The sequence below is a fragment of the Natator depressus genome, chromosome 10, assembly GCF_965152275.1.
Source record: "Natator depressus isolate rNatDep1 chromosome 10, rNatDep2.hap1, whole genome shotgun sequence".
Taxonomy (NCBI): domain Eukaryota; kingdom Metazoa; phylum Chordata; order Testudines; family Cheloniidae; genus Natator; species Natator depressus.
In genome coordinates, this window is record NC_134243.1 from 54412466 (window position 1) to 54426379 (window position 13914).

The following is a 13914-nucleotide window of genomic DNA, read 5'->3' on the forward strand; positions in this document are numbered from 1 at the left end:
CAGACAGCTGATAGAGGAAGGCTCAACAGAGGAGCCCTGCATCCCTGTGCAGGCTCTTAGGCGGCCATCTTTAAATATGCTGGTCAATTTAGTTTTGTTATTCACATTGTTCCTATTAAATTAGCGAAAATGTCTAGCCTGATTCAGTAAAATATTTGTATATATGCCTAACTTTAAGCACATAACTTCAGTGTGACTACTCAAAGTTAGGCCTAAAGTTAGGCATATTAGGCTTAACCACTTTGCTGAATGAAGGCTTTTGGGTATCACTTTAATAACTAGCTTAAACACTGGCAAATTACATTAATAGACTTTAAAATCAAAAGGGACCTAATGATGGTCTAGTCTAACCTCATGTGTAACACAGAAGGTCAGATGATTCCTGCATCCAACCCATGGCGTCTGGTTGAGCTAGAACATCTCCCTTAGAATGAATGTCATCTGCACAATCACTTTCTTGCATAACAATCATACTTTGATCACAGTGGGTACAAGGTTCACTTAGTTGCATCCTTTCTGTTTATCCTGATCTTTTCTAGACCAACAACCTTGATTTCTTTATTAAAAGATTATCTTTTACTGGAAAGAAAAAAAACAACAACTAACACTCATCCTCTCATGAGTTTTGAGTTACAGAAGTAATAAATACATGATACTCACCTTTGGAGAAGACAAAAGGGAATTACAGTTTTCAACTGAAAAAACACCCACTTGTCAGAACAAACATGCATATTAAGGCCTGGTCCTAAAAGGTTGGGTATCCAGTTTAAATGCTGAAAGATGAGCTCTTCAGGTTTGTATGTTGGTTTGATGAATTTCCCTGCAGATAGCTGAAATATCGTCTCAAACATGATTTGTGAGGATTTTACTTGTTAATTCTATTATGCTGACACATACAGTTCTCTCCCCCATAGATCTTAAAGAATTCAATTTTTAAGACCAGTCCTTCCTCAAGATCAATGTATTTTCATTTAGAAATATATACTTCTTGGGCAGACTTTTCCCAGCTTCCTGATCTCACTGGCTTGAGCAGCAGCTTCTGTTTTCAGTAGCCTCCTTGAGAGACAGTGCAAATGGTAAGTTTAAAGGCTACCTGTGATGGTTCCCAGGATTATCCAGGGCTGTGAGGCACCTCTCTAGCACCTGCTGTTCCTCTGAGGAAGCCTTGTTTGTGCCTGCTAGAGGTCAGCTCCCTGACACCCCCAGCAATAGGCAGCACAAGTGATCTCTTCAGCCCATGCAAGCTCTGCTGTTCCTCTGCAAGTCAGTGATAGGCATACTGTAACTCCCGAGCATCCTTCTGTAATGTCCAGCCCCTGATCCTCTGGATGCTCACAGAAGTATTAGACCCACTGTTGCAAAGGAACAGTGTGTTGTAGCTTACCAGTTACACCTTGGACCACTACGCCACTTAACATGCAGCACTTAGATTTGTTGATAGAGAATGCACCTACGCATTTATTTAACAAAGAACAAATTCAAAAATGATAGCCAGCAGAAATATTGGAAACAAAGTGTTACCTGTAAAATAAAATCCTACTAGAGCCGAAGCTTCCATTGTGAAGTAAACAATACTAAATTTGCATATAACCCAACAGACATATCACCTTCTCTTGCCAATATGAAAGGAACATGTTTGTCACCTTCTGGTGACCTGCTTCAACTTACAGACCTTAAAAACATAATTTCCAGTAAAGGTACATAACTCCTTTAAATATGAGCCTTACATGCATTTCATAATGGTTTTGATGACCGATGTGTTACTGGCTCTCAGGAGACCCCCTCACATGCCACCCGTTAGTGAATTATTGTGCATATAACTGATATAGGGGTTCTCAGTAAAACTCTGTGCATCCCTTGTGCCCTCTGCCAGTTGGCATCAAGAGGTTCCTGAGTCATGCTAATGCCCCTTTACACAGATTGACTGCTGAAGGAACTTACATTTAAACTCTTGGCATTTACTGGCTAACAAGCCCTAAATTGAAGTAAATTAAACACATTCCCTGCAGGCAGAAGAATCAAGAAGGAATGCTGGCACTTGGAAATAAACACTAACAGAATTCAGAGTAGCAGCCGTGTTAGTCTGTGTCTGCAAAAAGAAAAGGACTACTTGTGGCACCTTAGAGGCTAACAAATTTATTTGAGCGTAAGCTTTCGTGAGCTACAGCTCACTTCATCGGATGCATGAAAGCTCACGAAAGCTTATGCTCAAATAAATTTCTTAGCCTCTAAGATGTCACAAGTACTCCTTTTCTTTTTACTAACAGAATTGTGCAGTGGACCAGGGTAAAGGAAGGGAGGGCAGAGAGACTGTAGAAATTAGATGCTAGAAAACTAAACACTTTACAGTACTTCCATATGTAGTTAAAAACAATTTTTTTTTTTTGGTATTGTGAATGTTTTGTTTTTTCTTTCTGTTTTAAAAGTTCACTGCTCTCATGTTGAAAATAGGATCCATATAGCTTTTAGGATAGCATGAAACACATATTTTAAGTTTTAGTAAAATTTGTTTCCTCTGATTCTTTTCTTTAATAGCATAGCAAGAGAGGATGAACTGTCTATTGGCTTTTCACTGTCACGTAGGTTTGGTACAATCACAAAAGTACATGAAGGAGTTTATTTTGGCTAATCAGATTTCTCCCTGAATCCAAAGCCAAAATGCCCTGTGTTTTATTACTGCTATTCATTTGTATTGCACTGGGGCCCCCAGACATGGCACAGGACCCCATTGTGCTGGGCATAGTACCCACACATAATGAAAAGACAGTCCCAGCCATTAACCACTGAACATTTTCCTATTTCTGCAGTGAACTCTGACAGAGGTACCACATTAGTGCACTAGCCTGCATCCAATTAACTATTTAGGGACACATTTTCAGCAGCACTCCTTAACCAGGGTAGCAGTATTTGTAGTTGTATGCGTTTGCATATGCAAAGTGTCTGCACATGCAGTTACCTGTCCTGCGGGTGCAAACAGACTTTTTTGCAAGCACAATTAAGGGACCCTGTTGAATATTTGGCCTGCTGTTATTAGATTTGCATTGGTAACAGATTCCTTCTCTTGAATTCAGTTGATTTTTCTTGGAATATCTCATGCCCCCAAGTGCAGTATTGTTGTGTTTTGAGGTTTGGGTTTTTTTATATGTTTATGCTTACTGCTAGAAGAGCCTCATTCTATAGGACACTTACACCCTACAGCAAAGAAATGGTATTGCTAAATGTTACATTGCCAAAATAAAAACCCAGGACATCAAATGCCTTTTTAAAGAGATACTGTCTAAACTTAAAATTGTATATATTTTTAAAGAAATAATTGTTTTATCAGTAACATCAAGAGGCAGCATAAAATTCAAACCTATTTTCAAACTAAATTTGTCTTTTTCCAGCTTTGCAGTGTATTCTTTTCCCATTCCTTGCCTTCACTGTCAGTAGGGGTATGTCTACACTGGCAAGTTTCTGCGCAACAAGTTCTACCACTTTTATTAAAGCGCTGGAATTAAACCGCTGTTGCATGTCCACACTGTGCTCCTTGTGATGCTGGAGCGCATCCACATTAGCAGCTCTTGCAACAGCAAAGAGAGCAGTGCATTGTGGTATCTATCCCACTGTTCAACTGGCCGCAGGATGCTTTGGGAAGGGTTTGCAATGCCTTATGGGGAAGGCACAGCATCACATGATGCAGGTTTCCCAATCCCATTGTTCCATGGGCATCCTACTACATTGCCAGCTGCTTTTCAGCTGAAGGGAGGGTGGGGGCAGAGTGTGTGACAGGGAGTATGTGTGTGTATGGATTGGGGGAGGAGAGACAGTGTGTTTTGCGGGACAGTGTGTGTGTCAGCACGCTGTCTTGTAAGTTCAGACAGCAGCAGGAAGCAACCAGTCCTGAGGCAGGGGGAGAGGGAAACCCCAACATCAGCCCCTGCCTCCCTAAACACACACACACACACACACACACACACACACACACACACACACACACACACACACACACACACACACACACACACACACACACACCAGCCTCTGTCTTCAACAGCACGAGCATTCCACATTAATGGTTTGCTTTGTGTCCTGGAATAGATCAGCACAGCATGCAAGGGCTGTAAGAAATGGAGCTTTGAAAGGGGAGGGGCACGTCTCCAGGACAGCTGAGTTCAAAACAATGAGCAGAGCGGCCACTTGAGGGATTATGGGACACTTCCGGAGGCCAATTGATTGTTTTCTGCTCTGTAATGTGTTTACACTGCCAATACAGCGCTGGACCCTCTGCGCTGTAAGGCTTACAACTCTCGTCAAGGTGGTTGTTTTGCAATGCTGCAACTGAAGAATTTCTACGTACTAAGTGGCTTGGCAGTGTGTACACCTTGGGAGTTACTTCGCAGTCTATCTATCGGTGTAGAGAAGGCCTAAGACTTACATACTTGCTTAGTGTCAAGGACACGCTTAAGTGCCTTGCTGAATTGGGACCGGTTTCAGAGTAACAGCCGTGTTAGTCTGTATTCGCAAAAAGAAAAGGAGTACTTGTGGCACCTTAGAGACTAACCAATTTATTTGAGCATGAGCTTTCGTGAGCTACAGCTCACTTCATCGGATGAATTGGGACCATAGCCAAGTATGTATGTGAACTGTTACATTTTCAAAAGCTATAATTGATCTAGAAAGGACCACTCAGGTTAACCAGTTTGACCCCTTGCAATTTGCAGTAATGCTCTTTACATCACTTGCACAGATGTGTTCTCTCATCTGAAGGATATCTCCATTTCCTTCTTGATGGAAAACTGTTGGAAGATTTATCCACATAGCATGCTTCCCCTTACCCACTGCCTCTTTGTATAAGCTCTTGGTATATAAGATGTAAAAAATGTTGCTGAGGTTGTGATAACAATATAGTCAACCACCATCTGTTGATAGCATAGTGATCTTGCCAATATCATCCACTAAAGTTTCTCTTTGAAAAGATGAAGGAGATACATTAAGGGGAATCAAAATCCTTGAAATAAAACCTTATAAATAAAGCTATTTTAAGACACACTTTGCTGCCCCTACTGAAGCATTAATAAAATTATTTGAGACTTTTTTGGTTAATAATTTACTTCTACAATAAATCTGTTTTTAAAACAAACAAGCTGAAAGTCATGTTCACTGTCCCTAAACTGTTGGGAACACATGACATGAATTCATGGCCCTTTTTTTTTTTGCAACAGTCAGTAATACATAGACACCTAAAGTAGGGCAGGGATTATAGCTCCATGCTCCACTCGAGGTGTTAGTGATGTCTTTAAATATAGCAGAGGAAACACAGAACTGAATGCTGATGTCTGTGAAGGTAAAGTGCCTTTCAAGTAGTCTCCCAGTACTTTGGAACAGAAATGGAGACAAAAATCTATTCCTATAGAGACTTACAAAGCATGGGATATTGCCAAGGATAAACCAAACCCTGCATTTCATGAGCACCTTATACACCTTTGAATTCAGTAGATGGCGTGTGTGAAGAAAACAGGGTAGGGGGCCTATATTTGTAGATAAGTGTCAGTTCCTTTTCTGAAGTATTTTGTTGCAAATCCTGCTGTGTTATGGATCAGACTTCTGGTCATTGCTTGACTTGCCAATGATTGTATAGGAAAGGATTTGTAAGTATTATGCCAATATGTTTAGTTGTGTGCTGTGGAAGAGAAAAAGATACATGAGACGAAAAGCTAGGCCTGAAAAGGCATTATATGCCTTTCAGCAAAGAGATGCATCAGTTCTTTGTAAGGTATATATCCTTTTTGGTGAAGCATGGTGGAGGGGAGCAGAATACCTTAAAGAGAAACTGTGCTGAAGTTAGCTCATTAGATGGGATCACAAATCTAAAATCTGGTGTCTTTGTGGAATTTTTGCTCTGATTGTTCTTACTCATTCAGTAGTTTAGAACTGCACCCACTGTAATTGATTCTTGAGATACTAGGCAAATGACTTGACCCACTGTGGAACTGGTCATGCAGTTTCTTTGATGAGTAGACTCCTACAGAGTTGGTTGAGGTTCCTTCTAATTTTTTAGAGGGTACTGTCAAAGTATGTTCAATTATTTAAAAAAAAATTCTCTCCCCAGCACACTGGGCTAAATTCTGCTTTGAGTCACATTGATCAAGATCCAGAGTAACTCAATTGAGGTTAGTGGATTAGCAATAGATTTACATTAGTTTAGATTATAGCAAAATCTGGCCTATTGTTGTAAATAATTACCCTTCGGAAGTTTGAAACTGCAGTGTTCCCTAACCGAACAAATTGCTCCACTTTGTGTTAATGTTGGTTAGTTAATGTTAGGCCTCTGGAGACCATGGGGCTGTTAGTATTGATTTTTTTAAAATGTACTGTGATTACCGAATTACCAAGACTGTTTTGTTTCTGCAGCAGGCTGACATTATAGCAGTCAGACGTTTGGTCTGTATGGAAGTGTAAGAGGCAGCAGCATTTTCTGATGAAGAAATTTAAGGGTTTAATCACACTTAATTTGTGTTTGATGATTTTTTTTAAAATTAGCATTTAGGACAACGAGGAATTAGAAGTATCCACGAATTAAAGTAGATGCGAGTAGCTACCTCTATGCATTGTAGCATGGTATTTATTTTTCCTGTTCAAGGGCTTACCCATGCATGCACCAGACAAGTTCAGTTGGTTATATACGTAAGAAAGTTCACTTTACCAGAAAATTGTTGTTGGGTTTGGGGTTTTTTTAAAATTAAATTAGCATCTCCATTCAATGTCCCCTTTTTCCCCCTCACACAATTAATTTGTTTACTTGGGAGAGATGGTTTAGCAGCTTGGCATGTTGATATGGCTCATAGCAAGTTCCTGTTGTAGAGCTGTTGGAGAACACAGAGTATTTACAGTCAAGGGATTGGTGCCAAAATTGTGGAGTGACTGCCTCTTTAGTGTTGATGTAATCAAGCTGAAAATAAGGCTTAACAATTAAATAAAGGAAATGAGCATAACACAAGTACAGTATAAATACCATCCTTTATTTCTCTCTCCGTCCCGCCGCCTCTCCTTTTTCCATCCCTGGAAAATTATCCTGGCAGTTGCTAAAGCAGTTTGTAAAATGGTAGTTAATTTGAAAATCTCACTGAAGTCAGGTTTCAGAGTAACAGCCGTGTTAGTCTGTATTCGTAAAAAGAAAAAAGAAAAGGAGTACTTGTGGCACCTTAGAGACTAACCAGTTTATTTTGAGCATGAGCTTTCGTGAGCTACAGCTCACTTCATCGGATGCATCCGATGAAGTGAGCTGTAGCTCACAAAAGCTCATGCTCAAATAAACTGGTTAGTCTCTAAGGTGCCACAAGTACTCCTTTTCTTTTTTCTTTTCACTGAAGTCAGTGAGTCTATCTATTAAGCTAAACATGTGTATATGTGCTTTGCTGGATTGGAGCTTAAATTTGAGTAATATTCATAAAAAATAAGTTCCACATATCCTTATTTTCTCTTCATTTTTGACTCCAGGTTTTTTTTTTTAATCTGTCCACTTTTTCCTCTTCTTCAGCTGCCATCTGGCATCTTCCCTTCTTTCAGATGGATGGGGTGATTGATGTGCTGTGCAGCTCTACCCTTAGTGTTAATCCTTGGCAGGCTATTTGGACTTCTTTATTCCCCAGTTATTAGTTTATACCATCTGTACAAGTCTGGAAGGTGTCTGTCTCAATCTGTTCCTGAACTCAGGTACATCATGTGGCCAGAGAGCACAAAGACAGCTTCTTTTCCGTTGTGGGTAGCATTGTCCTCAGGCTTTGAAGTTCAGTGGTGGTCCTCTCTTGAAGCAAAGTACACAAATGTCTTCCAAATCTTCTGTTTCTGACCAATGTTTTTGCCTGACTGACAGCCCTACAAAGGGTTGTTGATCTCTTTACTGTTTCTTTGCCCAATGAAGACAGCCTTCTCTGTGAAACACGATCTTTTCTACTAAATGTGTGCTTAGACTATCTGTTGAGTCGTTCCTACCTCTGCCAAATGCCTGTAGCAGGACATGCTTGTGGTGTGCCCGCAGTGTTACTCAGTGTTTGAATGTTTTTCTTTCCATATGTTAGGCAGTTTACTAAATTCAATAAGAAGAGCGTAAGAGCTTTCGGGGGGGTGTTAACATAGATGATGATTGGTAAAATAGATGTTAAGTGCTCATTTGTATCACCGTCCTCCTAATTTCTTTGTGTATTTTTGCATACAGAATTACTTCTGTAACTTTAGAGAGTTATGGTGTGCATAAGAAATGTATTATTTTAAAATGGAAACATCAGTGACACAGACACAAAGAGTCTCCTCACAGCTTTTGTTCCTTTTTAAAGTTCTTGGGTGTAGGAAATGAAGTGCTGTTTTGATTGTGCATTTTTGCATTAACATCATCCACCACAGCAAAGAAATAACTCTGTCTCAGATCTACCGGTTGTTGTACATTGGATGTGATGCTCTAACATTTGACCCCCTACATCACACCTAGCTGTATCAACCCTAGAATTTGATACATGAAGTGTTCTTGTGTTTCCTTACTTGCTGATTCACAACATGCAGTTGTTGCCCATGGGTGTCTCAGTCATTAGTGTGAGCTAACAAGGTTCTGTATTTGGCAAAGATTTTGGCAATCTGTGCACTTTTTTCATTCCCATTGACAAATATGGGTACCAAGAAGCCCAAATAGAAGAACAGAATTTGGCCCACAGATAAGAACATCTCAATACATGTAACATATTATGAATGTTACATTAATATCAATTGGAAGAAAGCTTGTGCATGCATTTGAGAGCAGTGTTTGGCCTAGTATAGTGAAGAACTCTGTTGTATTTTTCCCACAGCAGCATGCTACAATGAACTACTCTCCAATTCCAAGAACAAAATATTATGCAGAATCTTAAATACTACACTTTTGCTTTTTAGGTGTTTGAGTCATAATTATGGGAAATAAGTGTACTGTTTAATGTGTGCTGGACTCTGCAATGCTTCTCTTAATTAGGCTGTTGTAAGTATAGAAATGTATTAGGAAAGGTCATGCAAGTATCAATACCCTTGATTAAGTTTTTTGTCGCCCTACTCCCTTTTGGAAGGTAATAATTGTATACCTGTCTGTAGTTCCAGGACCCTGTGAACCTGAAGATCTCATTGATGGAATCATCTTTGCAGCCAATTACTTGGGTTCTACACAGCTGCTCTCAGAACGTAACCCTTCCAAAAATATAAGAATGATGCAAGCTCAAGAGGCAGTGAGCCGTGTCAAGGCAGGTGATTTTTATGATCTGTAGAATAGACTCCCTTGATAACTGAACTCTGAATAGTCTGAAATATCTGAAGCTTCAAACCTACTTAGAGGTGCACTCAAGTGAATACATATCTGCTGATGTGAAAATCCTCACTGTTTCCAGTGTCTAGCTTTGTAGAACATACAAATCCTCTGAAGAACAAAATATAAATTATTACAGAAGCTATTCCAAATTGCACAGTATAAGTACTAAAGGTAAAATCCAGACTATAATAAGAAAATATTCCAACTGTAAAGCATAGAAGACTGGTTTATGACTGATTTCTTCCTGTTGCCATGTTAGATCCTGTAATTGGTTATGTAAGCAGTTGAAAGCATTTCAAAAACATCAAAATATTATTTGCTTAAGGCAAGAAGGTTCATTACCAGATCTGTGTTTGTGTCACTTAAAACCATGGATCTGCATGGAAATATTTTATGCTTTCTGTGGTCAATAAAATAAATGCATTTTATTTGAATATATAATCCAGGCAGGAGAATTTTTTTAGCTATGCTTTGTAGAATTGATTTATTTAGATTTCTACCATTACATCCAATCTACATGTAGTTAAGGACATGATATGAAATGTGTAGATTGAAGTGTTAATCAAAAAAAAATACATATTTCATTTAAAATAATTTAATCAGTAGAAGCGGCATATGTTTGGAGACACCCAGTTTGGGTCTAATAATCTGCTCAGCAAGACACACATCTTTACTGATTCTTGATTTGGACTTTAGAAAGGCTTGGAAGGCGTTGAAGGTGGTTATTCTGCTGCTACAGATTCTTGAGCATTCCAAACCTTGGAATTCCTGCTCATGAGATTCTTGAGAAGTCACAAGCACCGCATGAGCATTGACTGTGATTTAACACCAAGGAACATAATTAATTCTGCTGCTAAACTGTCAGGTGTAAGGCAGTCCTGGTAGAAGCTTTCAGCTTCGTATTTTGTATAGCAGTCTGATGTATGCACATGATTAATGTGGCTATAATTTTCATAGAAAACCCAGAGAAGAAAAGAGAAGTGAGGACTTGGTGACATTTGAAGTGCTACAGCAGCACAACTGCAGCAGCCCATCAGTGTACCTACTCACTACAGAAACGGGAGGGATTCTCCCATCAGCCTTGTTAATCCACCTCACCAAGAGGCAGTAGCTAAGTCAACAGAAATGTTTTTTCTGTCGACCTAGCACTGTCTATACCGGGGGTTAGGTCTGCTTAACTACATTGTGGAGGGATGTGGGTTTTTCACACCCCTGAGCATAGGTTGGTTTAATTTTTGAGTATAGACCTGGCCTAACTTACAAGAGTGGCTGGCTTTATTATTCATAAAATTGTAACCTTTTTGTGCCTTTTGTAAATATACTTTGTAAAAACATTAGTGACATTTGAAGTGCACTTGAAGTGAAGTGCAAAGCAGCCCCAATGTAGCTGAAGTAAGAGATGTCATTATCATGTATTGTCTCCACATGCTAGAAATAGGAGGCATAGTAACTTGGCATGTTACAAAAAGGATGCATAGAAGTCCAGTGTGGATGAACTTGGAGGTACTTCAGCCTAATGTATTTGATAGATGTACTTGAAAAATGATGTCCCTGCGGTATCTGAAGTTTGAGGCAGAGCTGAAAGTAACACTACAGTTATAAGAAAAAAGTGGTTTTCAGTGTTAATAAAGATCTGCAGAAGTGAATTCTTATCTATAATTTCTCTATAGCACATTTTTAATGGCTTGAGTCACAAAATCTTTGGCAGTACATACGAAGCTTATAAACTAATCAGTTTTATTTGAGTGTTTGGTACTTGTAGATAGTGCAACTACTGTACTGCAAGCAGGTCTCAAAGATGTTTCTCAGATCATTGTTTTTCTTTTGGAGGGCAGGGCTATTTAGGCACTGCAAACTTTTTGAAATAACCTCACTTCAAAATCTGCCTTTCACCAGGAGAGTCATTCTGGAATAGACTTCTTGTACAATGAGCAAAAAACTAGACACATATTCCTTTTCAGCATTGCTTTTCCAAGCTCACTTTGTCTCATGGGGCATGGAAGTAGTGGCTCTCTCTGGCAGAGCAGTACTGGTTCAGAATTAATTTACTGGAAATTCCTTTTTAATGGGTGCTTTTAGCTCACTAAATAGTGATATGCTAAGTAGCTGCAGTTGCTTCATCATCATGTAAATAGAGAAATCCAAAAATATGGTGGAGAGGTTGGTTGGGAGAGGAAAAATCTGTAGAAGGGATCCCTGGTGGGAGGATAATTTTGAGTTCCTGTTCTGGTGTTTCCTCTAAACTCTGCCTTTTTTGGTTTGCATTCCCACAGAGAAAGAAAGGGGTCTGGACTCAGTTGTGACTGCAGTGTCAATATTTGCCAGTCCACATGGCTGTGTGTGGGGAGGACCTGTGCATCCTCAATTCTCCTGGGACCCCGACTCCTCCCCAACTTTCAAATAACACTGCTTCAGTTCAGCTTTTTAAGGGAGGGGAATTCCTCAGCATGGAGGTCCCCTGTGCCAAAGCTAATACATCTTCTGCGTGGATTCCCTGAATAGTTTGTATGGTTTCTCACACCCTTCCATATGGGCCAGGGAAATCTCTGTACACAGATGACAGTTCCCTCACCATTCTTCATAGGGCAATGATAAGGCTCATTCTTTAAGAAGACTGGGGGCCACAATAAATGAGTATTCCTATAGGTGTCATTAAGTGAGAGTGAATTTGAACACAGATAATGTTAAAGCTATTAGAGATGGACTTGGATAACTGCCAAAGCTGCATCAAATATTCTCATTAGAGGCCAGGTCCAACTCCCATTAAAGTTGATGGGCATCTTTCCATTAACTTCACTTGGAGTTTGATTCCCCCCCTCCCCCCCCCCCCAATAAAAAAGTGTGCAGCATTAGAGAGGTGTGATATCACTGGTGGCAAAAGCTGTGTACTAGATTACTGAATTGGAATCCATTGGCTTTTACCAAATGGACAGAGTAAGTGCATGGATTCTTTGTAGGGTCTAGAAGAGAATACACACAGTGTCATACCTAAGTGTAATGTGCATTGTTGTGTCACATACACTCCTGCCCTTTGTGTTAACTATCACACTGTAGATCCTACTTCTTCCCTAACTCTCATAAGGGAATGCTAAGTTACCATGGACATCCATGCTCTGCAAACAGATTAAAACTGCATATATTTCTTTCATATGTTTGATTCCCCACAAATATTAACACACTCATACAGAAATTAGTTGGACCTTTCATTCACATGCACGTCTATACAGTGAACATAACTGAGTGGTATTTTGCAGCTTGTTAGGGCAACAACCACACAGGTAAAATAAGTAGCCTTTTGGAGTTTGACTCTCCTTCAACACATTTTCAGTCTCTCTTCTGAAGAGTTGTCCAGGCTCTATCCACAGATTGTTCTGTTCTGTATCTGATCTCTGCACATGTCCATTTCAAAAGCTTCCAATGAAACTTGATCCTGATCCAGTGCTTATTTTGTGCCAGGGCTCAGCCCTGGCACCTCTAAGCTTGGCAATTCATAGTCCTGGCGCCTCTGGGTTTGCCGCATCATTTATGAAAGTTACAAAAATTGTTTGAGCTCCAGCACCTATTGCTTGAGCCCCAGCACCTCTTTCATTACAAATTAAGCACTGTCCTGATCTAAAAGGTATGAGAGACAAAGTGTTCCTTAAATCCTTTTGTTCAGGAAACTGTATCCTTAAATTTAAGGGGAATTACCCGCCTTTCATATTTTGATGCATGAAACTCTTCATTTAAAATAGTTTGTAGGAGCTACCATATTATAGACATAGCCTGATGTTGAAGTGTTAGTGCCTTAATAGTACTTCTGGGACTAATACGACTTTTGTATGTACAACTGTATCTCTTTGAATGAATAAATATGGGCTTTGGACATCCTGTAAGTGCACATGTAAGTGCCTGGTATGCAATTTTAGGTAGTGGTGTATCTAGCAGGAAAAATGTAATGAGCAGTTGTTAACAGACAACACACTACAGTATTTCTGTAATCAGTTGACAGTATGCATAACCCCATTTGACAATGTACATTATTCCATTAGAGCCAATATGCTTCAAACCTGTATAGCTTGTAAACCAATCACTCCTCCTTTTTTTGTTTGTTTGTTTGTTTGTTGCAAATAAGAGTTTTAAGAGGCTGGAATCATAATCAAAAGGTTTCCCTGACTTCACGCACTGTCTTTTCTCTTTCTTTGTGTGCAACTGTCTGCTTTCTTTTTTATGCTGCTCCTCAGAGGATGCAAAAGGCGGCTAAAATCAAGAAAAAAGCGGTGTGTAAACTGTTTTTCTTGAATGCTAATGTTTGTTTAAACTTTTGTTGTCCTTGCTCCCTGTGGAGTGTTGTATTTTTCATTACAAATCCTCATAAAGTTGTAATTTTGGTTTTACTTGTTTAATAGTCGGCCACTGGATGGAACAAGAAACACTTGTTTATTTCTTTCATCTTCCACTTGCTGGAGTGCCTGTCTGTTGCTGCTCTTCTTCTGTTTAATATCACAATGTCCTGTGGTTTGTTCAGTCCCAGTAAACAGCCAATTTGATGAGAGAGAATTTTTAAAAATCTAATGCTTATGCTTGTTTTAACAGGAGAAGCAATTAATGCTGATGATGTTATTTGATAT

General features: G+C 39.5%; 1 protein-coding gene across 8 annotated transcripts in view; it reads left to right on the top strand.

The window, feature by feature from the left end:
- The window catches only part of APBA2 (amyloid beta precursor protein binding family A member 2), a 202525-nt gene that overhangs the window by 144637 nt on the left and 43974 nt on the right, over positions 1-13914 (top strand). For 7 of the 8 annotated variants that reach the window (XM_074966195.1, XM_074966201.1, XM_074966196.1 and 4 more), the window contains 2 exons: positions 9094-9239; positions 13528-13563. In XM_074966195.1, coding sequence (XP_074822296.1) covers positions 9094-9239; positions 13528-13563 — 182 coding nt within the window. The remainder of the gene's footprint in view (positions 1-9093; positions 9240-13527; positions 13564-13914) is intronic. The other variant, XM_074966200.1, reaches the window with a different exon arrangement.